General features: G+C 39.2%; 2 protein-coding genes across 6 annotated transcripts in view; one reads left to right on the top strand and one right to left on the bottom strand.

The window, feature by feature from the left end:
* Positions 1-6325, top strand: part of MED15 (mediator complex subunit 15) — a 31094-nt gene extending 24769 nt beyond the window's left edge. The window contains exons 11-17 of one of the 4 annotated variants that reach the window (XM_050714137.1): positions 634-768; positions 1170-1233; positions 1402-1468; positions 1844-2004; positions 2209-2375; positions 3264-3362; positions 3478-6325. In XM_050714137.1, the coding sequence (XP_050570094.1) occupies positions 634-768; positions 1170-1233; positions 1402-1468; positions 1844-2004; positions 2209-2375; positions 3264-3362; positions 3478-3614 (830 nt within the window). In that variant the 3' untranslated portion in view covers positions 3615-6325. The remainder of the gene's footprint in view (positions 1-633; positions 769-1169; positions 1234-1401; positions 1469-1843; positions 2005-2208; positions 2376-3263; positions 3363-3477) is intronic. The other 3 variants (XM_050714136.1, XM_050714135.1, XM_050714138.1) reach the window with 3 other exon arrangements.
* Positions 6326-8304: 1979 nt separating this feature from the next.
* SMPD4 (sphingomyelin phosphodiesterase 4) lies at positions 8305-25336 on the bottom strand. Of its 2 annotated transcripts, XM_035556801.2 has the most exons (19): positions 25218-25336; positions 24960-25046; positions 24315-24457; positions 24094-24169; positions 23132-23240; positions 22474-22526; positions 21754-21905; positions 20515-20647; positions 19813-19884; positions 16318-16407; positions 13663-13808; positions 13164-13254; positions 12568-12668; positions 12112-12275; positions 11232-11437; positions 10453-10686; positions 9609-9740; positions 9315-9443; positions 8305-8833 (listed from the first exon to the last, which is right to left on the bottom strand). In XM_035556801.2, the coding sequence occupies exons 1-19, from the start codon at positions 25254-25256 to the stop codon at positions 8507-8509; spliced, it is 2484 nt and encodes an 827-aa protein (XP_035412694.1). In that variant the 5' UTR covers positions 25257-25336; the 3' UTR covers positions 8305-8506. The 2 variants fall into 2 exon arrangements, with proteins under 2 accessions (XP_035412694.1, XP_035412695.1); XM_035556802.2 differs by lacking the exon at positions 16318-16407 and having other exon boundaries at positions 8308-8833.
* Between the last annotated feature and the right edge of the window lie 1351 nt (positions 25337-26687).

The raw sequence follows: 26687 nt of genomic DNA, 5'->3' as shown, positions 1-26687 counted from the left end.
GTTGTTTAGAAAGAAAGGATGGTACTTTCTTTAATTGAGCAAGTTTTTAGAATCGTAGTGATGCCTTGGTTCCATGCAAAAAGGAGCCCTTAGCAATGGTGTGAAGTTGTAAAGGGCATAACCACTTAATGACTGCTTTCCTCTAAAACACCTTCCTAGGTGTACTGTGACACTTGTGCACTTCTCTGCCCTGGTTGTAATAAACACTTCCTGATACTGTGAACAAGTAACATACTGGCTCCTTCTCATACCAGTGTTGTGTGCTCTGCATGGGCTTAAGGAATACTGCAGCAAATTCAGTGTTGATGTAGTGTTTAATGCACCAGAGTGAGGCAAAATGAGGACCTAGGAAATAGGTATATGAAAATGTGGACCTTTTCAGGAAAAACAAAAGTAATAAATGGGAGTTGCTGTTCTGTCTGTAACATCTGCTGCCTGACATAATTTCTCCAACAAGATGAGAGGGCTGGACAAGCACTTAAACTTTGACGCGCGTCCAGTTGTGGATTTATGTATTTGACCTGAGCTATGCTTTGAGTTTCTGCATTTCAAATCTAGAGTCTGAAATGTGAGAATGCTGTTCTGCACTATCTTTTATCATCCATGTGACATGCAGTCTTTACTTCTTGGCAGGAAATCCAAACTCTGTCATGAGTCCAGCCAGCTCTAGCCAGTCAGAGGAGCAACAGTATCTGGAGAAACTCAAACAGTTATCAAAATACATTGAGCCACTCCGTAGGATGATCAATAAAATAGATAAAAACGAAGGTGAGGTTCCTTGTATTTAGTTGTGTGTTTCTCTGTCAACTCTCTCTTCTGATGGAAGAGCAGTGCATTGCCTTTTTGTGATGGTTTCTATTCCAGGGATTAAAAATGAGAGTGACAGTTACTCTTTCTTCCCCAGGACTGTAAAGATTTTACTGTGAAGAGTGGGTAAAATCCTCATCCTTAAATTCCCACCAGTTTTCCTTCACTTCTGATGTTTTTGGGACACATTCTGTTAGAGCTTATGCAATGGGTATACTTATGGTGAGATGAAAGATCTTTGATCCTCACTGCTTTCTTCAGTGTTGGCTAATGTTTTCACTTCTAACAGTGTCCTGTATTTCTGTCTGCAAGTGTGAAAGCTGTTCTTGTAGTCAATGTTTGAGTCTCTGATATTATTTCAGATAGGAAGAAGGACCTGAGTAAAATGAAGAGTCTCTTAGATATCCTGACTGACCCTTCAAAACGGTAACTTTTTTCATTTTGTCTGGACATCAGTTCCCTAACTCTTCCAGAAATGTATTGTTCAGTATCCAGCCATGTTGGCATTAAAGTTGTTTGGGGGGCTCAGGCCCCCCAGAAGCACGTAAGTTGAATTGACTGTTTTGTGATGATGGACTTTCTCCTCTTCTGCAGATGCCCTCTGAAGACACTGCAGAAGTGCGAAATTGCTCTGGAAAAGCTGAAGAATGATATGGCTGTGGTACGTAATGCTTTGCTTTAGCAAAAGATAAGTGATTAATTTTTATGTTGCTTATGCCATTACAACTTCAAGTAGAGTTGAACAGAATAAGAAAATGGGGGCAAAAATGGGCAAGCTTCACATAAATCATCTTGTAGGTGAGCTTTCAAATTATTGTGTTCTGTGCAAACAGTTGAGTAATTCTTTCTATGAATTTTTGCAGCTGATTTCAGGACAGACTTCTGAAAGTGGAAAATGCAGACTTTTTAATGTTACCGCATGCAGTTTTGAGAATTGTTTGCGTTTTATGCATTGGAAGTTTACTGCTGTAAAGTTGTAGAGATGTTTTTATTTTTGGTGACTATTAAGAGAAAATGTGGTCCTTTTGTGTTTTAGCCTACTCCACCTCCTCCCCCAGTGCCCCCCACCAAACAGCAGTACTTGTGTCAGCCACTTTTGGATGCTGTCTTGGCCAACATCCGTTCACCAGTCTTCAACCATTCCCTTTACCGTACATTTATGCCAGCTATGACTGCAATTCATGGCCCGCCGATCATGTATGTATCACTAACCAGATGTTTGTATTAAATGTTTGTTTTTTAAGGAAAAAAAATATTTGTTCAAACTGTTGAAAGAATGGATGGGTTTATGGCAAGGTGTGAGTTGTACTTTTTTCCTTTTTACACCTGTAAAATATCTGACAAACGTGGTGTTGGTATAATGTTTTCACCTAGGTCTTTTGTGTAACATGTTTTACATAGGGCCCCAGTTGTCTCCCCTCGAAAGCGGAAATATGAAGAGGATGAAAGACAGACCATACCGAATGTCTTACAAGGGGAAGTTGCAAGGTTAAATCCTAAATTCCTGGTGAACCTGGACCCCTCCCATTGCAGTAATAATGGCACCGTTCATCTTATATGCAAGATAGGTAAGTGAGAAGACACAAAGGGCTGAATTCAGAAAGAACTGTTGATCTTGATTCTAGAAATCTGAAGAAGTTTTTTTTTGCTTAGTCTTGAATTTTGCCAACCTGTGACTTCTGTGTGAAGTCTGTACTTATCAGTGTTATAGAGCAGCTTAATCATGACATTCCATAAAATCTGCTTCAGGGAATGCCTGGAAATTTCATTTATGCTAAACAATCCTTTCCTCATAATGAGGGTTGAAATCAGTCAACTCATAGTGTCTAGAAAATTACTTATTGCTAGCAACAGTCTTGATTCTTGACTTGATTTATGCTGATATGTGAGAATTGTTCCATCTCCAACAAGTCGGATGGAGAAATGGTGAGTTAATTTTTGGAAGGGTCTATCTCAATTTGTACTAATGATGACTGACAATGATGTATGTTTGAAAAAGGAACTCAGATCACAACTTTGTTGTTTCTATCTCAGCTGAGTAAGAAGAAAGTGTTACTGTCTATGAACTTGTTTTCCCCATTGGAATTCAAAAGCAAAACAGATTCTTTTTCCTCCCATTGTTTGAGAAATCTGAACTGTTCTCATCTTAATGTTAGTACAGAAGGCACCTAATTCTCAAAAATGAGGTGTCTAATTTAGTGAAGGTCTGCTAATGAAATGATCGGCAGCATGCAGAAATGCTTAAGAGATGGAGCTGTGTTTTGCCAGGCTTTCCTTCCAAGAAATTAAGTGTTGTTAAAGTGAGCAATGAGATTGCTGTACAACAGAAATGGAAAAGTACACCTTGATTCCTTCTTGGGGCTCAGAGGCTAGAAATCATGTTGAATGATGTATGAAAAAAATGTGCATATAGAGAAACATGCTTTATTCTGATGGGAAGTGTGCTTACGTTCTAGATGACAAGAATCTTCCAAACGTCCCGCCACTACAGCTCAGCGTTCCAGCAGACTATCCTGATCAGAGCCCTCTGTGGATAAAAAACCCTAGACAGTATGGTATGAGGATGCTAGCATGACATTTTGGGGGCATGTGTACATAGTAGTGTTGGGGAAATGTGAGGACTCTGTGTGTGTGTATATTTATAACTCTATCCATTATCTTCTTTTCCAGCAGCCAATCCCTTCTTGCAGTCAGTGTATCGGTACATGACTTCAAAACTATTGCAACTTCCAGACAAGCATTCAGTCACGGCACTCTTAAACACCTGGGCACAAAGTATTCGCCAAGCCTGCCTCTCTGCTGCATAACATCTCACTTTCTAAATCGTGAATCAAGAAATAAGGTCTTGAAAGCTGGCCTTTTCCACGTGCCATTGGAAAACCACAGGCATTTTGGGGAGGTTACTTCAGAAGAAAGAAGCCTTACGTTGTTTTGTTTCTAGGTGTCGGGTTCAGTAGAGAACCTGGTGTTAGATTTAGCTTTCATGCTCTTTATCTTCTGCCTCTGTGGACTGTGCCAGCATTTTCAAATATACAAAATGTGTATATATGGTTCTTGAGACTGTATTAGGAGGAGTTTTTATTGTCTTCTTAGAGAAGAAATTATTTGTGGACTTCCATCAGGGAGTCTGATTGATAAAAGAGGAAGCAGGGAGAGAATGCTCTAATTTGCTTCAGTTTGCAGAGTGCCAGTATTCCTTTCACATTGTACGTTTTGTGACCTGATGCCACCCCAGAAATAAATAAGCTGCAGCTAGAACGTGCTTGCAAACTTCCCAGTTTTGGAAGGAATCTTTTGCCTATTAGCTTTGTCCAGGGATGGGATAAATTGTAGCCTTTTAAGGGCATCCCTCAAATATGTGAGATAAATCTGGGTAATTATACTGGGGGAGAGGGGAGACTAAATAGAAGAAAAAATATTTTATAGCTTATTTTAAATGCTACTTTGTATAAATGGTTTTTGGTTAGCATGGACCACATTTCTCTTGCTTCAAAAATGAGGTGATCAGAAAGAGGAGATACTAGTGTGCACACTGACTTCCCCTGTAAGTATATGTGTGTAAAGGTGGTGGTGGTGGGGAAACAACAGTTTAAAGCTCTAGTACCAGAAATCAATCCAGCAGGCTTGTAGCTACATGTTGTCTCTTACTGATGGAATAGAATCAATCTCTAAGGCATCTGTCTTACTTGGGGGAGTTGATGCAGTTTAGTGGAAATGCTTCCATAATACATGGTATTTTTTTTTGAGAGTGAAGGAAGAAACAGGAGCCGAACTGACAACTAATATTTTGTGCCTTGAGCAATGATGGGCACTCAAGCTGGTCACCAGCTGCTATATGGTTGGGCACTTCTAATGAAAACACTTGCCATGAGTAACTATAAATTCATGCATAGTGTGATTGTTTTTTTCCCCATTCTTGTAATTTGTTCACTCTTAACTTCCTAGTGCAGAAAAATTTCAAATTTCAGATTTTCCCATTACATCCTGCTCCACCTCCCTGTACTGTGCAGAAAACCTTAAAGAGTAGCTGGACTCTCTTACAGTAGTGTCATGAAATTGCAATGACCTTTGTAAATCTGTGTGATGTCATCACTTCTGGGATGTTTTTTAAATGTGGGTACTTAGTAAGCACTGACTGAGGCAGCAGAATGCTATCAGTATTTTGTACATGAACTAATGCATTACCTGTTTGTTTCTATTGTAATAAATTTATTATTATTCCTGTGTTGGATGCTAACATTATACTGCTCTTCCCATGTTGATCCTCAGATATCAGTTCTGTTGCATCCATTGGATGATGGTTACTTTGTTCTATGGTAAGTGAAAACTCATACGCTTTGAAGGTTTCAGGAGAAGAAATCATAAATGGCTCTTCGTTCCATGCAACACTATCTCTGCTGTCCTCATAGTGAATTGGAAGACCTGGTCAAGAGATTAGTAATGGTGTCTACAAACAAAAGATGTAGCTTTTTAACAGGTACTGTTACATGACTGCCTCTTTGCAGCAAAAGAACCAGTGGCATCAATCCAGTTCTTGTGGAGAGATGTTCACGTCACAAAAGCTTTGTCTGGTTATTGTAATACATAATTGTCATAACCCAAGAAATGAGGATGGAGACTTTTTTTAAGCTATTGCTACGGTCTAAAACAGACATTTATAGCATTTGTTTCTTAATTTGGTTAAAACATACCTGGAAATGGATGCAAAACATACTGTAAATGTCCCTCAGGTTTACAATACTTCCCTTAGTGCAGTTTTCAGAACTGTCATTGTGGTTTTCCTTCAAACAAGACATAACAAGTTGTTATACTGAGAGGTCGATGTGGGGTGGGCATCCTACCATAATGCAACATTTCACTTGCGAAATAAATATTGAAAACTGGAAGTTGGTCATGTTCCTGCAGCACATCAGGTTAATAGCTTGATATCAACATAGATGGGTTTCTTTTCTGTTGATGGGCAAACCGTCATAAGCTGGCATAGATCTTAATAAATAAATGTAATGTTATTCCCAAATCCTTGGAAAGGTGCACCAAATTGGGAATAAATTATCATTAATGTTTGGGTGCTTTATCAGCTGTCAGGGGCACAGTGATTTCAAAATTCAATTCAGAAAATGCATGTTATGAACAATTCAGGGATTCATACCTTTTAGAAATAGACAAGTATGTTGTGAAATCAAAAATACGGAAGCCTGATCCTTTCATTTTTTGAACAAATGGCGTACAAAATGAAGTCATAATCAGACTTTACTTGAAATGAAGTGGTAATAGCAGCTGAAACATTTGTTGTAGAAGTACAGTGTAAAAGGTCAAAGCAGTCCTAAGGAAACATGAAGAATAAGAGTGCTGAATTCAAGAACGTTTTGAAGATGGCTTCTTTGAATAGCACGAGTTCTCTGTTTCTCAACAAAGTTGTTCACTAGTTTCTTTCATTGGTGGCAAAATTGCCTTTTTTATAACAGGCACTGGGTGGCTATCGATTTGATTGCTAAATAAATGTTATTGTGATTGCCTGAAACCATTTCCTTTTCAATTAGAAAAGTAGTAAGTTAGAGTTCTTGTCCTACTGCTGAGCTCATTTGATCGTGTGGTAGTGTCCTACCTGGCTGATTAGACTTTCAGCTTCAGTGAGAACTTTTTACCCCATAAAGTTTTGTTGTTTTGAATTAATGCAATTTTTTTCTTCCTGGAATCAAGGATACTCTGGTGTTGGCTGTTCCTGTTCTTCCAAATTTGTTAACTAAAGCACGCCTCTTGTATGTGTGCAACAACTGCTCTACCTAGTTCATTTTATACAAAGGAAATGGTGTTATTGTTTGTAGACCCTTTTTACAGGCAAAATTTGATCATAAAAGGCATGAAATATACTAGAGAGAAATTGTAGCTAAAATTGATGTGCTAGTGTAACTTATTTATATAGCAGTATTCTAAGTGAAAAGAATTTTATATAATTCCATGTTGATAAGATATATCTCCAAAAGAGGCTATTACCATGCATCCTCTCTGTTTCTCACCTGCGAGTTCTCTGAGAATGTTTCATATAGACAGCACCTCTATTTGAGAAGGGCTATAGGAAGCAGTGCAGTTCCTGTCCTTTGAGTCTTCTGTGTTGACAGCAGGCTCAATATTGAGGCAGCAGCATGCCATGGCAGCCACGAGGGCAAACCTCATTTTTGGGTGCGTTAAATGCAGCATAACCAGCTGTCAAAAAAGTTGATTCTCCCACTATATTTAGTGCTGGTGTGGTCTTACCTTATATATTGTATGCAGTTCTCAATTCCACAATATAAAAAGCATCCAGAGGAGGGCAGTGAAGCTGGTAAAAACGACTGGAAAGTATGCCCTGTGAGGAGAGGCTGAGGACACTTGGGTTGTCTAGTCTGAAGAAAAGGAGTCTTTAGAGTCAACCTCATTGCTCAAGCAGAGCCAGTCTCTTCTACCTGGTAACCAATGACATGACATATGGGAATAACAAATTTCTTACTGTGAGGAGGGTAGTCAAACACTGGCACAGGCTTCCTAATGAGGTGGTTGATGCCCCGTGCCTGTCAGTATTCAAGAGACATTTGGATAATGCTCCCATTAGTATGCTTTAACTTTTGGCTAGCCCTAAAGTGGTCAGACGGTTGGACTCAATCTTTTTAGGTCCCTTCCACTTGAATGATAACATGAATCTTTGAGGAAGTACGACTGGTAATAAATAAGCAAAGGCAATTTTTATATGAGTATAGTTTCTTTGTATAGATTCGTGTTGGGTAGTGACAGGGCATTAATTTTCTTTTTTCAATTATTCTTAAATTACTTTCCCTTAATTCTCTTTAACCCTCTGAAGTCACCTGGCTCATTCTTTAAAAGCAGGACTGCTTAAAGGAGGAGTGGGGGACTGAAAGGAGTTGAGCTGTTTATAACTTTGATAGGATTTCTCAAACTAGAGTGAACTTGGTGATAAACAACTGATTATATTACGTAGGTGTGCCTTCTCTTCCGTTTTTTCAAGTTCTCACCCTTTTCTAGGAGTGTTCCTGAGTGACAGTTTGGGCAAGCATGTAACTTCTGGATTACTGAATAAAATGTTTGCAGATATATACTTCTTGTTACTTTGGTAAAGAAACAAAGCAGCGGTTATGATGTCTCCCTAACCTAGTTTAAGGAACAACCTTAATGAATGGTACTTTTGAGGGAGCTGAATCTGTGTACAGGTTAAGCTGAAGGATGGAATCCTGTAGATGCTGTAAGATGGCATGGAATAAGGTGAGTCGCATCTGGGCAACTTACTAAATACATGGAATTCTGTGCAGTGCAGCCAAATAAATGCTATCCTTCAGACCAACAGAGTTTAGGCCGTGTCTCTACAACAGGGATTGCATTAATAGATGACATATGAGATAACAATGACTTTAAAATATCTAGCATTCATAATGAAAAAGAAACTGGACCTTTGTTCTCAGTGTGATGGCTCATTCTTCCCACCCTAAAAAAAAAGTCACATTCACTCAATAGCATAGGAAAGCTTTTATAAAAATAAAATTTACATTGATTATTCCACACAACCACAATTGTTTAAAAACTCAGCTGACTTTAGTATTAAAAAATACTTTTAAGAAGATCTGATACTTCAAACATTTTACTCTTTGAATATCCCAGGATGGTTATCCTTAGAACATTTATTTTACAAGTATAAGCTGAGAGAAGGAAATTAGTGTTCATGTGGTTTCCATCCTTCATAGAAGAAAGTCATTATTACAGCATAAAGAAAATAGCCCAACAGGATAATGAATGTGCAACCCACTGGCCCAATGTAAAACCAGGATGCGATGAAGTACATCATTAGCAAGGAAATGAGAGTCCTGTAGCTAGCCAGAAATCTCAGACTGATTCTTGGTCCCCAGTTCTGGTTTGTTCTGTCCTTCAGCACAGGACTATACCTGATTTTCTGTATGATGTGGGGGTTGGTAAGATGATAGCGACAAAATCTGCCAACAAAATCTTCCCTGGAGCAAAGTACATCCATCTGATCAGCAAACTGAGGTAAGAAAAGTTTAAACATTATAATGTTAGTTGCAGTAGAATACTAAAGTAAGTCTAACTTATTTTTACAATTTTCTTTTATAGGATGGGGATAGGAGTACTATAAGAGATTTTAAAAAAAGTATTTCAAATACACTAAAGCAGTTCTTTATAAGTGTGGAATTCCATCCTATATCACACCGATAGGAAGAAAAAGATTGCTTTTTCTTTTTTAGAAATATTCTGAACAATATTCCCCTTGCTCATCAAGCATAAGGAATACATTTAAAATACTCTGTGTAGGAAAAAGCAGAATTAGAGGTAGAGAAGCAGGCCTAATGCTACTAGGAAATATTTATACACCTATCTGTTATTAGTATATGCTATTATACACCCACAATAATGGAGTGCAAGAATAAACCAAATGTCATATATGCAGGTGCAATAAAGAACAGGAATTTGCAATGAAAAATATGAAAAGTCAGTACTGTACTTACCCTTTCGTTAAGCGCTGAGGATAAACGGAATAAGAGGCGGACAAGAGTGGCATTTTCATAGCTCCGGATGGGCTGAAGCTCAGTATCTCCTTGATACTGTACCTCAAATCTACGTAAGCCGTTTATCATCTAGGAACAGGAAAATAAACCCTGTATCTTGTAGCTCCCCCTTGAAATGCCTTTATACTGGCACCTCTCTTAGCTCCAGAAAAAATGCATTTCTCTTGCTGTAAAAGGTAACATGTTTTCCCAAAAACAATCTAGGGTAGCAATACGGAAACTTTCTTCTCTTACCTGGTACCTGCCAAGGGGTGTAAGAATGAGACCATCCTCACTTTCAATGCAGTCTGGAAGCTGCTTTTTTCCATTCTCATCTTGAGCTGTCCCACACTTCATCATCATCTGGGTCAGTTGGGCTTCATTCAGCTACTCAAGAATAACACACTTCTAAAGCATATGTTTGATCTACTTTCTTCTATTTCATGTACCTTCACAAACTCCTTAACAGTGGAAACTTTTGACAGCCAGCACAAGAAGCCTTAACATCACCTCCATTAGAAATAAAGAGGAAAAAATCTCTACATTTGTGTTTATCAAATCCCAGAGAGGTGTTTTGATATCTCCTTACTCCTGGAGAACTGTAAAACAGCTGTCTTCTCCTCAGTCAGTTCTGTATGAGTGAGCATGGCAAACGATCTGTTCTAAGTTGAACTGAAGAAAGAGGCAACATCTAGTTCATCCATTCATCTATAGCTACAACTGTATGTTGTATTTTTGTAGTTCTTTACATTGAGAAGCTAGTGGACTTCTTAGAGTTTGAGCCATGCATTGCCTGTCTATAAACATGAGAGTAGGCATAATTTAAGACTCAACTTTGGTATAAACTACTGTAGAGTCTACTAAAGTGTGCTTAATATTTAGAAGTTCAGAGCATCTAGTTCCATTTATATTGAAATGGGTTTTGAAGTATTTGGGTGAAGTAAAGCCTAAACAATGTTTAAAACAAAAGCTTTCTAGTTGGATCACTGGATGGCTTTGTGACCTCACAAAGTGCAAGAGAGAAATAGAAGTACATTTGAGGAATCCTGATTCTTATTCATGCTGCCACATTGGAAGTTATTAGAAAGATGTTACATACCTTAAAGATTTGGCATAAGTATTCCAGTGCTTTCTCCAAATATTCATCTGTTTTTTTGATGCTGTCTTGCCCAATTTCATCAAGGTCATTGCCTGTGTAGGAACCATTCATCTCAGATGGTGTAAATTTAAACCATGAAAAGAAGGAGTGGCTAGCACTTGTCTCTGCAGAATGGTCTGATATAGATTTTGCTGTCTGCTGTGCCTGACAAATTAACTGAGCCAGTTTTAACACCTAAAACAAACAAAAAGTAATTTAATGAGGCATAAAGGACAACTAAGCATCAGTAGGGGGATAAAGCTGCCTTCGCACTTGGCAGAGAGCGCAAATCCAGCAAACTTGCTCTTTAAGCTCACATGGAATTGTGCTAGGACCGTTTGTTGCATTTCCCATTGCTGTTTAAGTATTTAAGAAACAAGAACTCTGCTTATTTTTTTAGCTGCTTTTTTTTCTAATGCTAGTTTCATCTGAATGGCTGATGGATACTGATCAATACACTGAATCAGAAGTTCACAGTAAACATATCTGAAATAAAGTACTAGCAATATATTACTCTAAGGTAGTAAGCACTTAAATTAACTTCTTATTTGGCAAAGAGCAAATAGATTTTTACAGCTGTGCTGGATCAAGACCTCTCAGATTCCAGAAGTCACCATCAGCGATCTTTTAACTATATGGTACTGCAGAATGGAGTTTTCTATTCCTACCTTATCCTATGGATGATCAGCATTAGGAGAAAACACCTGTCAAAATAGAAAGACTTTAAGGAATTTGCTTACCAGATTCCTAACTTCTGTGCCAAACATCTGTTTATACTGGAAGTCCTGTCCTTCCAGGCTGTAAACATGACTCTTCACCTTAAATGAGGCATCTGTAATAGTTGGAGGCCATGATGAGAAGAAGCTTCCAGAGAGTGTGGGGGTCATAAAAAGTCGGTGTTGACGATGAGGCATAACAAGTTCTGGCTCCAGGAATAATTGTTCTCCTAGAGTTTGAAAAGAGTAGTGAAGATGGTTATGTAATATTCTAGCTTTTGCCTGGGGAAATTGTAGCTGCCAGGTATCTGAAGGCTGTTTGGCAACTTGCTTTTAGGTAGATAGGTCGTTTTTCCATTTTAATCCTCTCCACACAGAGCGGAAAATATTTTGTATTTTAAATCAGAGTGCATTTAAATGCAGGCCACATAGCATTTTAAGCCTGTAATTGGTTTCTGACAAGGGCATTGGGGAATCATGACACTTAAGACTTTGATACTTGTCAAACCTTGACTCTCCCGAACTTGCTAGTTATCCTGAAGTGCATCCATGACTAGCTGACTGCTCTTTCGTTAAATATAGACACATTTAGAAGTATAAAAAATTCTAATCCTGAGCTGAATAACCAAGTAAAGCCATTGTAAGAAATGCCAGCTTTACTGTAAACACCCAATAGCGTGTTCTTCATTCTTCAAAGAAAAATTGTTGAATGAAATTTAAGTGATGGTGACCACAAGTGAACTGTAGACATATTAAACCAAAAAAGTGAAGACATGCAAATATTTGAATAGCTAAATGGCATGTAAAATGGGACAGTAAATCTATTCAATTCTTCTGAGATAAGGTGTAGCTATTGAGAACAGCATGAGACAGGACAGCATGAGATATCAAAATATCCATTTACCTTTCAGAATCATTTCAGCTAGGTTGGGCTGAGCAAAGACCTTGGCTACTCGGAACACCATGAGCGCATTTTTTGGACTGACCAAGTCTGTTCGAAGAGCTCTGTTCAGAAATCCTACAAACAGCTTAGTGTACATAAGTAGGTTTTCCTGAATGAAGGCAGCCCTAAAAAAGTGAGTACAGGATTTGTGAGTACAGTTATGTAAACAGTCATGATTTTGTCTTCTGGGAAGCGATTAAGGGAATGTTTTTATACTATCTCTGGAAAGATCGCCTATTTGCACTGAGACAAAAGAATACTCCCAAAACAAAAGCTTGTATTGTGAGACATCATCTCTTTTCCTGTACAGGAAGCTAATTCAGGTTGGTGGCTGCTTCCTGAAATCCTGCTGTTATACTCAGGATCTGCATAACGTGAGGCTTGTTTCAGATTACCCACGGCTGCTTTCCTACTTACCATTTCTCAGACACACTGCGAGGTAAGAGCTCTGCAGTTTGAGGTGGCTTTTCAGGAGCATACCTCCAAGGCTGCAAGTAACTTAACCACATCTCAAGAACCTAAGCAAAAATCACAGAAAAACATGTGAGTAGTGATAGTTCTTGAAAAGGAAGATGGAAAGGTATTTTTTGGTTAGCTACTGTAAGTCCTAGTCTGTTGGTTTTTTTTCCTGCTTTCAGGAAGTAGTATTTACAGTATCTTGCTACATTAATACTGTATTACTTCTGTTTATGACATTGTATTAGGTAAGACCTCTAATTAGGTTAGAACCTCTAAGAATGTATCTGCTTTAAGAGTAACACCTGCTTCTTTTCAATCAACAAATATTCTCAGTGTCAGAAAAATAAGCCAATGCCATGTAGTAACTCACCAAAATGTATTTGTCATCTTATGTCTAACTGGTACACTTTCCCTAACATTAAATGCACATGTGTTATAAACTATTTCACTGCTTTAGAAAGAAAAGATTTGAAGACCAACAGAAAGCTGCTAAGCAGCAAAAATAAGTACTAGTTTTGTTGATTATATGCTCAGGAAGATACGCAGATACATACTGCTCTGAAAGAGGCATCCAGGGGCCAGTGGCCAAAGCAATGTTGCAGAAAGATATAAAGTTTCTGCTGGACAAACCGAGGAATCACAACCCTGCAAAAAGATTCAAATATTGTCAAATCAGCAGCAAATCTTAAAAACAACTACCCAGTCTCCTTCCACAAATGCAAATAAAGAAAGGACTGACCCAAACTTGTTCTTTCTTAACTGAAGCTATTTCTGGCCATTGAATTTCAGTTCAACTGCATCTGTAAAATTCTCCCATTAACCTTAACCAGAATCCTCTGGTAGGATTTTTTTTTTTTTACTTGTACCAAAATAGTTCAACAGCAAGACACCTGTATTCTGAAGCTGACCTCCCATCTAATGGATGTGAGAAACGTCGTTTGTTAGTTGTCACATACTCTGAATAATATACTTCTGTACTTCAACATCTCACTGAAAGCAGTTTGTCAGGCAGAAGATCTATATGTTCCACAGATAGGCTGCTCATGTACTTACCTTTTAAACTCCTCCAGTGGGCTGGCTGTGTGGGAGTGGGCTGAAGGGGAGAGAGGCTCTGGTTTCAAGCTGTTGCTGAAAGCATGCAAATGCTTTACGAGAAGTCTTACCACTAGCACATGCTCTTCAGTGGGTTTAAATGATTCCTAGATTCGAAGCAAAAGACAGGAAGATAGTATTATATGCTAATTCTCCAGGAGATAATTCAGGAAAATTAAATTTTCAGATCAAAAATTCAAACACAAGAAATACTCTCTTGCAGGCTCTTCGGTGTAGTTTGGTGCCAGGTTACTTTAGACAGACTTGCTCCCTAGGACAAACTGCATCAATCTTCTGCGATCGGTGGTTCACTAAGAAACAAATAAGTATTTTTGATGTGATTGTAAGAAGTATCTACAGTATCTTTGGGCAGTGAATTTCAAGCCAGCATTCTCTATGGGTGAGCATAACAGAACAGAATGCATAGATTTCAACTTAGCTCGTCTGAAAAAAGGATTCAGCTGTTCATTATGGTTATAAGTTCACTGCTGCAAACAGCACAACAAATCCTTTGTTATGCTCTTGGCTGACTTTCCTAAGAGCTCTCCTTCCTATGCTATTACTCATCTGTCTTATAAGAAAGGATAATCATAGAAGAGCTACAGTAAGAATATGAACTGCTTCAAGCCCTGCATGATTCTGCTACTTCTAGCATTGTTATAGGTAGAAGTAGCCCAGGCGGAAATAGCACAAAGAGTGATGGTGAGCCACAGTGATATTGCTAACATGACTGAGTGTATGATATAGCAGCAAGGTGAATGAGGTTTAAAAAAAAAAAAAAAAGGAACTAGTTCTTCTGGGTGGGTGCTCAACCCTAGAGCTCGTCTGCTGCACTGCCTAGGGACAAAGCACTAACTCCTTTGCTACTGTAATCTGCTTTAGGAGTAGTGAACTAACCTCAATCCGCTACTGAAGGTGGTTTGTAAGATACCATTTGTATTCTAAATCTCACAGCTCTCATTTATACAAAGTCAAGAGGAGTGTAGATGAAACTAAAGTTACAGCTGCAAGTATAATGGATGATGCTGGAAGAGCGTATTAGACAGTCGCTGCAAGGTATTTCCAGGATGCCACAATGAAGCTATGCTGAGGTAAGATTTTGAATATGACTGTAGGGGACTGGCAGGTGTTTTATACTAAAAGCCTCTGCTTCTTGAATTCAGCAGTAATTTTCACTGCTATGGTTCTATATACACACGTATATATAAACTATATTGTATATGGGTCCATGTCCTTTTTGTCTGCAATGCTTGAGGCAAAGCAGATGTCTTTCTACATTCCTCATCAGGTCAGACTTTTTTCTGAAGGTTTTACTACGCTGTAAAGCTCACTCCAGGAAAAGATTCAAGGCATGATGACAGACCTCTTAATATGGTAGATCTGAGTCTTCTCTAAGGGAGCAGATAACATGTTACCAGTTCTAATGCAGGTCTTGTAGGTACCAGCTCCTGGTTAAGTAAGCATATTTTCTGGTCCTACTGAGCTTAGATAAAGATCTCTAAAAGTAATTAGATTTTAGTACCCTGCTATAGGCCTTGAACGGGTATCACTTTCTAAAAATTCTAGACTCCCCTTGAAGGTGCCTTTGGAACTTGCAAAACCACCATTTCAATGCATGGTTTCAGATCACACTAGTAGTTTCTCTACATACGAATTCTTACTTCCTCCTAGCCAGAATCAGCAACATGACGAATGTTACTGTTTTAAAAGTATTGTTACTCACAACTGTTTTTGTTGTCAAACCTTAGCTTACAGGATGTATATATGCTTTTCTTAACACGTTAGTTAGATAAATATAATAGTTAAAAAAAAAAAAAAAGACTTAAAGCCAAGTATTAGTTCCTGTTTTCCTTTTTAAGTAGTACCTTGAGATTTCATAGTACTTAATACAAAAATAAAGGATTTAACAGCAGGAAAATTCATTATAGCGCTAAAGAGCTTTATAGTATAGTAAGAGCTTTATACTGTATATGATTAGCCCTCCCCTTTCCCAAAATGAAAACCCAATGAATAAAGAGCTGGAGTAAGGAAAGAGGAATCAACAATCTGTTCCAACAGGAATGTTTTTACATGCACATTTCCTGAACAATCTGCAAGTGTACCATGTGTATCATTTTGCAAATGCTACTACAAATTTGGCACTATCCAACGGTATTTCACTGGCCAAATAAACTAGACGTTACCTACCTTCATTTTAGCTAACAGCCATGCAAATTCTGAACTTCTCTTCCACACAAAATTTGCTTAAATGATTGGCTTGTGAAGGGCAGAAATATGTCAGCAGTGAGGGCAGTTCAGGCATCAAAAGATGTTAGCATAATTGATAACAAACCTCCTTCTACAATGCATTACAAGAACGCATCTCTAAAAACTGAGTTTCCAATTAGTCCTAATAATATGCTAGACTTTAACTGTTTTCTCCATGACCTTTGGTAGTACCCCTCGCTCCCTGCTTTCACTAAAAATTTAGTAAATCTCAATGTGGTGTACTCAATCAAGTTGTAAAACCACATTTTATCTGTATAGCAGCTTTTTCTGCTAGCACCAATACACTTTGCAGATTATAAGACGGAACAAGATTTTTAAAAAGGAAACAAAATGAAAAGATGATAATACTTGGTATGCGTGGAGGGCCTGGTAGCTGGATTGGGCAGGACTACCGTGGTGTTTACTGGAGATACTGAGTCGGTAGTGGAGAACCTCCAGCTGAGACAACAGAAACAAAAAAGGAAGGGGGGGGGAAAAAAGGAGAGAAGAGAGCAAGAGAAAAAAAAAGTGAGAATGAGCCCAAGGAAGAAGGGTGGGGGGAAAAAATGAGCATCACAAATACAGTCACGGACAACATATCACAGTAACAACTGCAGCCACAGTATCCTCTTCTTTTTGGTGTTCATTAGCATTATTTCACAATGTTTCATACCCTTTATCAACTTGCAAATACAAGTGGGAGCAGGGGTCAAAGAACTTGCAGCTGTGGGCTGTATTTTTGCACAAAGAGCCTCAGAGCAAATAGTGGTAGGGGATATGGAGCTTTTGCCAAAAAAACTACGGACAGACGTACATCAGGTCTGGAGGAACAACTGATCCAAACTGAGTTTGAAAGCTTTGTTGTCAGTGGAGAAGCAGGGTTTGTATACTGGGAAGAAACTGAAATTAAGGTTTTCTTCTTCCCAAAGATCAAGAAGAGGAAAAGGTTGGCTTTTTATAATCACTGTGAGCCTGTCCAGTAAGCTTCCAGTTCAGAGAAATTGTCAGTCCTCTGCTTCTAGGCTATCTGTGAGGGCTGCAGGTCTCACAAATTTCCTTAGGAGAAATTGCTTTTACTGTTAGGGAAACATCAGGGGTCTAAAAAGATAAATGGCAAACCCAACATACAGTGCGTTGTATGCTGATGCAAAGGCATCTAGCTTTAACGCTGAAATCCCTGCAAGCCTCTGCCAGACCCCTTCTTGGTACGGTAAAGAGTATTTTTTGGTCAATGTGATGGTGAACAGGATACTGTAGCGACAGTGACACACATGTATGAAATTATGAAAAAAACATAAAACAAAATGTACACTACACAGATCCCAATGACTACTGTTAGGCAGCTAAACTAACTCTCCAGATCACACCTCTGCTATCATTGATCAGCCCCTATTCAATTTCTTCTAGTGCCAGTTTGGTATCTTTTGGTTTTATACTTTTCTAGGAGTGGTAGAATTGTTACTGTAAGCTCCTTGACAGTTCAAACACATCATTCACTGCATAATCAACAGCAGGAACCTGTTGTCTAATAGGTGTTCCACATGCAGTGCTGGGGTCTGTGGCACTTGGCATTGGAAGGTCAGGAAGCATTACATAAAGTGTCAATCTCTTTTTAAGAGTTCAGTGTGATTACAGCAGAATGGAATAGGAAAAGAGATGCTGCACACTTGGGCTCTGGAACATCTGAGGAGAAAGTGAATAGAGAATGTAAAAGAACAGGGAAACAGTTGAATTAATGGAGAAAGCAGTGAAACTCAGCATAACAAATAGTGACAGCCTACGTTCCCACCAGACACAGAAAGAATTCAAAGCAGGAAAGTAGAAAAGAAAGTGTATCTTCTCAAGAGGGATTCTTTACTATTCATTCCCTCCCTTCTACTTATGAAGAGACGTCTGTGATGAGGTGACAAGTTTAAGAAGAACCTATCATTCCTTGAGGCACTTCACAGGAAGAAGTTGGATATCTGGGATTTGACTTGGCCCATCAACGCAAACAAGTCTGGCTGCTGGACAAAGAAAGAACAAGTTCTGTGGAACCCCACACCACCCTCCAATACAGGTGTGTAACCATTTCAGGTCACTAATAGTGAAACAGTTCCCAGATCCAGGGATCAGTAGTCACTAATTGCCCCTCCCAACCACACAGAAGGCTAAGTGGCATCAAGTGAGTCTGCATAATTATTAATCATTTTAAGAACAAGGTTTAGGGTGTTCTTGGATTTCCACTCGAACCCTTTAACCCTTATGTTAAAACAAAACTTGTATTTCTGTGTGTTTTCCTTCCTCATTTGAGGAACTATGAAAACAAACTATTATCCTGAAACCAATGTACAAAACTTTTAAGTAGCACTGACTTATGAACATTCCAACTGGAAACTTTCCTCAGTCCTGCAAGAGGGGTCCTTTGTCCATTTTTGGATGCCATGGGGAATTACAGTCCCTTATTCAGGTGTTTAAAGCCCTAAAGAGTGAAGACCCTGCTTTTTTTTTTTGTTTATTTTTTTTTAAATTAATGTCCACAACTGCTTCCTGTAAGGGATGAAAGTAAAATATCATGTAGTTGTGGCCTCCACTTGTGGTTTAACACACCTTGCAGAGGAGCACAAAGTGATGATTTTTAGAAAACTTTAAGCTCCTCCAAGTCCCTACTCCACCATCAGAGTTGCTGTCTAAATTGTTGCTTCCTAATAAAGAGAACATCTGAAATACAGAGGGTGAACAGAGGAGAGAAGTTTAAAGCAATCATCATTTCTGGCTTAAGCACAGCGCTTGATGCACAGAGACTAGACAGACAGACAGACAAAAGGTACTTCAAGCAAAGCCTTCCCATCACCAGTGCATAGCCATGCTGCTGGGGGTCTCAAGTGGAGACTTTGCAACATTAATAAGAGTTTGCAGTTTGACCTTAACTTTAAAAATAAAAGACACAACCCATTGCACTTCAGCTCTTCTCCAGCAAAACATGTGTTTGTTATTTTATTGCCTGGTGAAGTGGAAGATTAGAATTTCTCAGTTGATCAACCTGCATGTTTCACACAGGAGTAAATCCTGTGTAGCTTTTACATTTTTCCCCTTCTATAAAAGTTCCACTGCACCTCAAGAGGAAATTCTGAGGATCAAAATTTTCTCCTTCAAATTCCTGTTGCATTTATAGTGCCTAATGTTAGCCTCCCCAGCACTTAGTTTTCACATACAATAGCTTTACTGGACAGGCCATGACAAACCGCTTAAAACAGTGCACTATAAGAGCAAAAACTTGCAAGATGTTCTGAACTCTGTAACTACAGAGCTGCTTCTGACACCATTTTATGGTGAAAAGCCTGTTTTGGAATACAAAATAACAAAAACTGTTTATTCACTTATTACTAAACTGTCATTCAGTTTTATTTCCCTTTTGCATTTAGCTTTATGCTATAAAATGGTTACAGATTTTAGAAATAACTCGTGTATTTCAGGAACATTGAAGTGCTATTACTGCTGGACATCAATTTTGAATTAATTTAGTAGCTTTGATGCCCCAGTGGGATTTAATATGGTATTATAGTGGGATATTTCCACTCATTTAGTGCTTTGATTGTTGTGACCATCCCACAAACTCATCTTTAAAGAAAAACAAAAAACGAAAAACCAACAACACAAGTTCTGCAATGAAGGCAAGTCTGGATGACACACTTACTCACAACATTTTCCGTAACTGGAGACTAGCCGTTTTGACACACTGACACAGATGCTTTGACAAGTTCTTTCTTTCCTTTGAACAATATACCAAAAAAAAACAACACCTCTCCATAGAACAGGAGATTTTACCCCAAGATAAGAAGTCAACCACCAGGTGATGTTCATGAATGAAGTACAAGCTGTTACCTTGACATGAGGGGACTGCATTTTCTGATACATTTCCAGTGAATAATGATGAAGCCACATTTCAACAAATATCTGCAAAAGAAATATTTTCTGAGCTAAGGGAAAAAAGAAATAATCCAGGTCACATCAGTTACAAACAACATAAAGAAAACCACAGTATCTAATTTGAAAACTAAGCTGTATTTGTAAATAGACAGGCACCTATTCAGAGATGTCTCAGGTTATCATCATATCAATGCAAATGACTGAGTTGGCACGCTTTAGAGGTGCTAACACATCAGTAATTCAGTTGAGCAAAACAGTAGGAACTTGTTTGAGAACAATTGTTACGTCCAGATTCTCCTTTCCACCCCTGATGGTGAACAGAAGCAACTTTTCTGCTTTTGCCCTTTGCTTAGATCATAGAATTGATGTAAGATTTTTTTAAAAAAACGTTTGCGTAATTTTTTCCAGATAATTTTCTAAACAGTAGAGACTGGTTGTTAGGTATTCAGTCTAACAAAAAGATATGAAGTGCCTTTCTATATTACAACTTAACAGTTTAACAGTACTACTTTGTTTCACTAACAGAAAATAACAGCTGCACTGCTCAGTTCTACATACAAGCTAAAGCAAAACAGAATAACTCTATCTGTTTTAAAAAGACGACATCCCTCAGCAACAATAAATGTGTTTTTTCCTCCTGCCCTAAATCCAACTTACTTGAAGCAGTGTTTCTGATCTCCAGATCTCCTGGGAAGCAGGGTCAGCATTGACAGAAGGCTGATGGGCAATGTGCCGTTTCAGCAAGCTGGTGTGGTGCATGCCATAGGAAGTGAAAGGCACTGCTGGAGACCTTTAATGACAAATTAATAGAAGTACTGAAGTCATTAAGCCTCAGTACAGGGAGATGTATCATTGCTTTTGATCACTGGTTTGTAAACTGGGAAAGAATTGTTAAGAAGTAAAACTGCGTAGTTGATAATACAGCATCTTGCAGAATTTCAAAATGTAATTATTAGTCATTTTAATTTAAAAAACAAAGCACATCACTATTTATACTGCATTGAACCAGCTTGACCCAGACCTTATGTCATGTTCAGTAACACTTTTTTTTTTTTTTACTTTCTGCAATTGTATGTTTTTTCCCTTTTCCTTTTGTATTCATGAAATGTATTCAAAATGCAATTATAAAAGATATTACTACTCTATATTCTTTTTGTTAGTATAAAACTGCCAACATTGATAATACCCCAAATGTAGTGATCTCATTATATGATTTTATAATTAATATGTCCCGGCTTTTTATATTGGGAAGTTATAGATACAACTGGAATCGATCAGCTGATTTTTTGTTGCTTGTACATACCTTTTCTGTTCCAATGACAGATACATTTCAGACTTTCAAATGAAACCTCTATGTTAAAATAGAGTGAATATATCACAGAATCATAGAACGGCTTGGGCTGGAAGGGACCTTAAAGACCATCTAGTTCCTATCCCCTTGCCATAGACAGGGATGCCACCCATGAGATCAGGCTGCCTAGGGTCTCACCCAGCCTTGGTCTTGAACACTTCCAGAGATGGGATATCCATAACCTCTCTGGGTAACCTGATCCTGTGCCTCACTGACCTCTGAGTGACGAATTTCCTCCTACCCTCTAATCTAAATCTCCCCTCTTTCAGTTTAAAACCATTCCCCTTGTCCTATCATTATCTGCCCGAGCAAAAATTTGCTCTCCATCTTTTTTTTATAAGCCCCCTTTAAGTATTGAAAAGCTGCAAGGAGGTCTCCCTGGAACAAATATATAATTTATATATATTTTTATTTCTGTAATTCTGTAATAAATACATAGTGATGATAGAGTAGAGGTGTTCTCTTCCTGTTAGAAATTTAGTTCCAACAAGCCATATTTTATAAGGAGTACTCCCCAATTCTGCCTCTGGCACTGTAGTCATTACCTGGGAGTTGGGGAAGGGATGGCTCCACCAGGATTTGAAGAAGGTGGAGGAAGGACACTTCCTTCTGTGGGTAGAAAACACTTCAGGTACGTGTCCACCAAGATGAAGTAAGCACTGTTGGAAGGGCTGATATGATGGGCGATGGGTGAGTTCTGAAACAGACACACAGGTTATGCTTGGAGTTATGTGCTGTTCCTAGCAGTGACTTAAAGTAAGCATCTGCTACACAGCCTTATCCATTTAGCTTAAATAAGCAGAAGCCCAACAAAGACACTATGGAGCAAAGTTAAAGCAACTAGTTGTATAGGAACTGTTGCTGTGAATGTAATGAAGTATGAGAAGAGTGCATTGCAAGTGGCTCAGCTAACAGGAAAAGGAACCAAATAACCAAACACCACAGCACACTGCTGTGATTTTGACTGTATAAATGGTGTTAGTGGAGGAAGGGGCAGGAAACCCATTGGGAGGCCACTGCATGCTCCCTGTTTGTATGTTGGACAACTGCTTGTTGGACAGACTGCTTGCTTGTGCATTTAAGTATTTTGTCTATCACCCAATCTTACATCATCTCCTTAGAGAACTGAACCAAAGCAGTAACAACAATAGTTCTATCTGTACTTTTAGAATTTAATTTAGCTGGACAGCATCTCAGAAGGCTCTTAAAGCATTACAAAGACAGGCTTAGGCTATTTTAAGGGAAAAATTGTGACAGGTACTTACCTTCTGTGTAATTAAACTAATTGCAAAATAAAACATGTAATATTCAAATGGATCTGGAAGAATAGAGTCAAGGATTAGATAAAAAACAGGTACAGCTGTTAGATAGCTGGAGATGCTGACTGGATGTTAAGTTTATTTTGTCAGGGGTAAATTAATTTGTTAGGGACTTAACAGCAAATTCAGCTTTGACTTCTTGTTTTCCAACTGACTTCAACATACTAGTAAATTAAGTTTTCTCTATGCGGCAAGATGTGTTTGCATTAGTCTTCGTAGCATGTTTGACTAACTGAAACCAGTGCACTGCAGCTAGATGGCTTCTAACAAGCATGCAAGCTACAAATTTAATGTGCCTTTTGGCTTTTTCTATGCTATTACATAAAGTAAGAGTAGTTACAAAAATGAAAATTGTGAAATACAGGCCCTAGTAAAGTCACTGGACTTTTGTTTTTGACTTGAATTAAGCCAGAATTTCCCTAAAGGTTTATACGAAGAGGACAAATTTATTTTTCATTGGCTTCTAAACATGTCTGACTTGTCCAAACTTTTCAGCACGACAGCAATTTACCATAGACATATACTAAACACATAACAATTACTTTGTAATATCCCAATTTTAGACAATTAAAAGGAATTAAACATCCAACTGCTGAAAGGATACTAAGAGCCAAATTCAAACCTAAGCCACCAGATGAAGGAAACTGGACTTTATTGTGGTATAGAGAGCATTCTGGTAGGACTTGCTCTTGTATTGAAGCCTTCACAGGACCCTGGAAGACAGAGTAATAAAGTATCAGCCAGGCTAGTCAGCATACTCACAGTATATGTTTTCAGATTGTGAAGCTCTGCTGCATTCCAGGAGCATGTCAATATTCAGCTCAGTGGGATTTTACTGCATTGCAGTATTTCCTTGTGCAAATCCATGCTCTTTAGATAACTACCAAATTTTTCACAGAAAACGAGTATTTCAATGCAAGATAAAAAGTCTTCACAAAGACTCTCTTCCAGTTGTAGTGGGAGCAGCGGGAGACTGGTGTCTGTGTGACAGCTTTGTTAGGGTAACTAAACTGTGGACTGGCAATTGCTGAATACTTAACTGATGTTTCCTTTTCTTAAAGGCTGTAGAAATATCTGGATCAATTTCTAGATAACAGATAAGTGGTTAAAATAGAAGAAATACAGTGAAACAACTCTGTAGATAAACATTTTTGTATAGTTGTTAAGTGTTGTATTTCATATCCAGGACAGTAGTTGGCCTTCAAACACATGGGCTAAAGTGCTGCCAGAGAACTCACTGTTCCCTGTTGAGCTTGGAAAACTATTTTCAATTCCACAACTCTAGTACACCACTTTCTCTGGGGACAGGATTAGAATCACAATGCACCTTTCCTGTCTGAACAGCACAAATATCTAGCTGCAGACAGCCATCATCTCCTACAGTTTATGGTTGGGAATTCTCCTCCCCAGGCAACCATTTAAGGAGACAGGTATGCTCTAAAACTGGAGTACTAAGGCTATAAACGTGGCCTATATTAAACACTGTGTATAAAGTGTGTGCAATGTTCCATCCAAGAGCTGCAAAACCAACTGCATTCTCTTCTTACAATTTTTTCAGTTACTCACTGGAAGATATGAGACTGGGAAATCATATCTGTACTCTTCTGCTTGGAGTTTGTATACCAGCTTCATCATTGGACCACTGCAAACAAGCATTGGAAAGAAAATCCACAGTAAGTACCCTCTTCTGTCTCACTATTGTAATTATGTTTGCAGTAATGGAGAAAAGTTAAGTGCTGGTTATTCATTCACCAGACCTTTTTCTGTACTGAAATGCATGAGTTTACCTGGGGTCCAGGAAATCCAAAGCCACAGAATATTCAGTAGGATTTGTTCTTCCTTGCAAACAGCGAAGATTCCAGCCTACGATAATGCCATCCAGGCTACCAAAAATGCTCTCCACCAACCATGGGAAGATGCTGTGTAGTTCCTTTAGGGAAACAGACACCAATAGTTAATGTGTATGCTTCCTTACTTGAACAATCTCTCTTGTAGGCTCCAGAGTGCACACAGATAGTCTGCCAGGCGTTAACAGGACATTAGTTAACAGGATCAGTTATTACTGTTTCTAGATTATCACTATCTGGGCAGAGCTTCCATTCAAAGTAATTTATTATGTTACAGCAATTACAGGAATTCTGTCTTGACTCCTAATCTAACTCAGGATGCCACAATATTGATCAGTATCACATGCAATTATTTGTTATATCGTAAACATTAGTTCCCCCCATAAAGAAGGCTGAAAGCTATAAAAGTGCAGTCGGCTGAAACAACCTTTTAGTGACTGGAAAAGTTGGTTTTTGTTTTTAATTCTCGGAAATACCGGATTCCCACTGTTTCGCCAGAGGGCCTCAAAGCTGTCGGTAAGAGGAGCAGGAGCAAGGCCGGTGGCACACCGCCGGCGGGGGTGCAGGCAGGCGGCGGCCGCTCACCTTGGCAGGGAACTCCTCGATCACCGTCTCCAGATCGTGGCACCTCTGCGCGAAGGGCTTGTTCACACAGTCCGCCTTCAGCGTGGCCTGTCGGAAATCACACGGGGAATCAGGGCACGGTGCCGCAAGGGACAACGCTTCCCGAGCCCGTGCCACCCGGTATCCCTGAGGTAACACCGCCGATAAACGTTTAATCAGCGGTGCCGACCACACGGGGCTGGCCCCTCAACCGCAACCCCGGCCCCGACCCCGACCCACCAGCAGGAAGCTGGGCTGCTGCAGGTGCGGGCCAGCCATGGTGCGGTGCGGTCCGGTGCCGTGCCTCCCTCCCGCTCCCTCCCGCCTCTCCTCAGCGTCACCGCTCCCGGGCGGCGCACGGCGGTGACGCCATCTTTGTCACGCCTCCCCTACCGGGGCGGGGGGGGGGACTGCAGGTTGCCATGGTGATGGGCCGGAGGCTTCCATACCTAAAATGGCGGCTGCGCTGAGGGAGAGGGGGAGCCATTGTGTTCCTTGCGTTGGCCTGAGGGGAAAGAGGTGCTAAGATGTAACCGTGGCCTCAGGCTAACTGCAGTCAGACGTTAATTACTTGGAGTCTGGGGCTCGTTGGACTCCAAGCTGAGTCCAGCGTTTGCTCAGATACTGGTATTTGTAGGGAGTCTTGTGAGCAAGGTGCGTGCGGCCTGGACAGAGCAGAGAGACCTCGCTGATCAGATGTGTGTGTCTCCCCAGTGTTCAAAAGGACAGCTTTCCTCCAAACTGGGGGCAATTTAAAAACAGAGTGTATTAGAGGAAGAATATGAGAACACTGTGACAGAAAACTTGGAGTTCTTAAATAAAAAGGACTGTATTAAGTGGCCTGAAAGCTACACCAGAAAAGGAGGTAGCTATGCTGTGAAACCCCAACAGAAATGAGAGCAGCACCCATCAGTTGAGCTGTGGGAAGCAGTAATTGCACCTTTCAAGTTAAGAGAGTTGCTGAGGGAAGCTGGAGTCACCAGGAAAGGATAGATGGTGAGACATATGGAAAATCATTTTTCAGAGTATACTGAGAGAAAAAAGAAATCTTTCTGCTGGTAATATCCCACTGTTAGGTAGACAAGGTGAAGCTAAAATTGCTATAAGTTCAGAAGAGTGTTTGGTACCTGTTTATAATTCATGTTTAAAAGGAAGCAAGATGATATCTTTAATTGCAAAGCACAAGTAATTTGTGTGCCAGAAAACTGGATGGATAGAGAAGCGCTCTACTGTTCGTTTTCCAAAAGAAATGGGAATTTCAGGGAAATTCCAGAAACCAGAGGAATACTCATGTTTAGCCAGTATTTAGAGAGGAAATTCCAGCCAAATGTCTAAAAAATAATGATGAATTGTCTGAAATACCGAAGTCAGCTATGTAATTAACATCAGTAAGCACAATTACAGAAAATAATCCTGCTCAGAGAAGTTTGCTTTGTTTGTGATAAGATTGACAAGTTTTGTCAAAAAAAGATCAGTGTGGGTAAAATGCAGATTTGCATGATTGTTTTGACTGTATTTTTTGCGAGATGCAGAAATAGTTGAGTGAAATGTTTGGTTTTAGGTTGTGTAGGAGGTCAAACAAGATGACATGGCCTTACGCTCCAGCATTTTCATTAAAATTGAAAAAAAAAAAGTGTAAAAATTGTGTTAGGGAGAAGAATAGAGGAATTCCTTTTATAACATCAGCTCTCACCCAGCCTTTATTCATCA

The sequence above is a fragment of the Cygnus atratus genome, chromosome 17 (genome assembly GCF_013377495.2).
Source record: "Cygnus atratus isolate AKBS03 ecotype Queensland, Australia chromosome 17, CAtr_DNAZoo_HiC_assembly, whole genome shotgun sequence".
Taxonomy (NCBI): domain Eukaryota; kingdom Metazoa; phylum Chordata; class Aves; order Anseriformes; family Anatidae; genus Cygnus; species Cygnus atratus.
This window is presented reverse-complemented; position numbering and strand designations above follow the sequence as displayed.

Coding starts and splice junctions, on each gene's coding strand:
- SMPD4 (XM_035556801.2), bottom strand. CDS start 25,256: ATGGCTGGCCCGCACCTGCAGCAGCCCAGCTTCCTGCTG. Junction 21,906..22,473: donor TTAGTTTAATTACACAGAAG/GTAAGTACCTGT, acceptor TGTCTGTTTCAG/AACTCACCCATCGCCCATCA. Junction 13,255..13,662: donor CCACTGGAGGAGTTTAAAAG/GTAAGTACATGA, acceptor ATCTTTTTGCAG/GGTTGTGATTCCTCGGTTTG.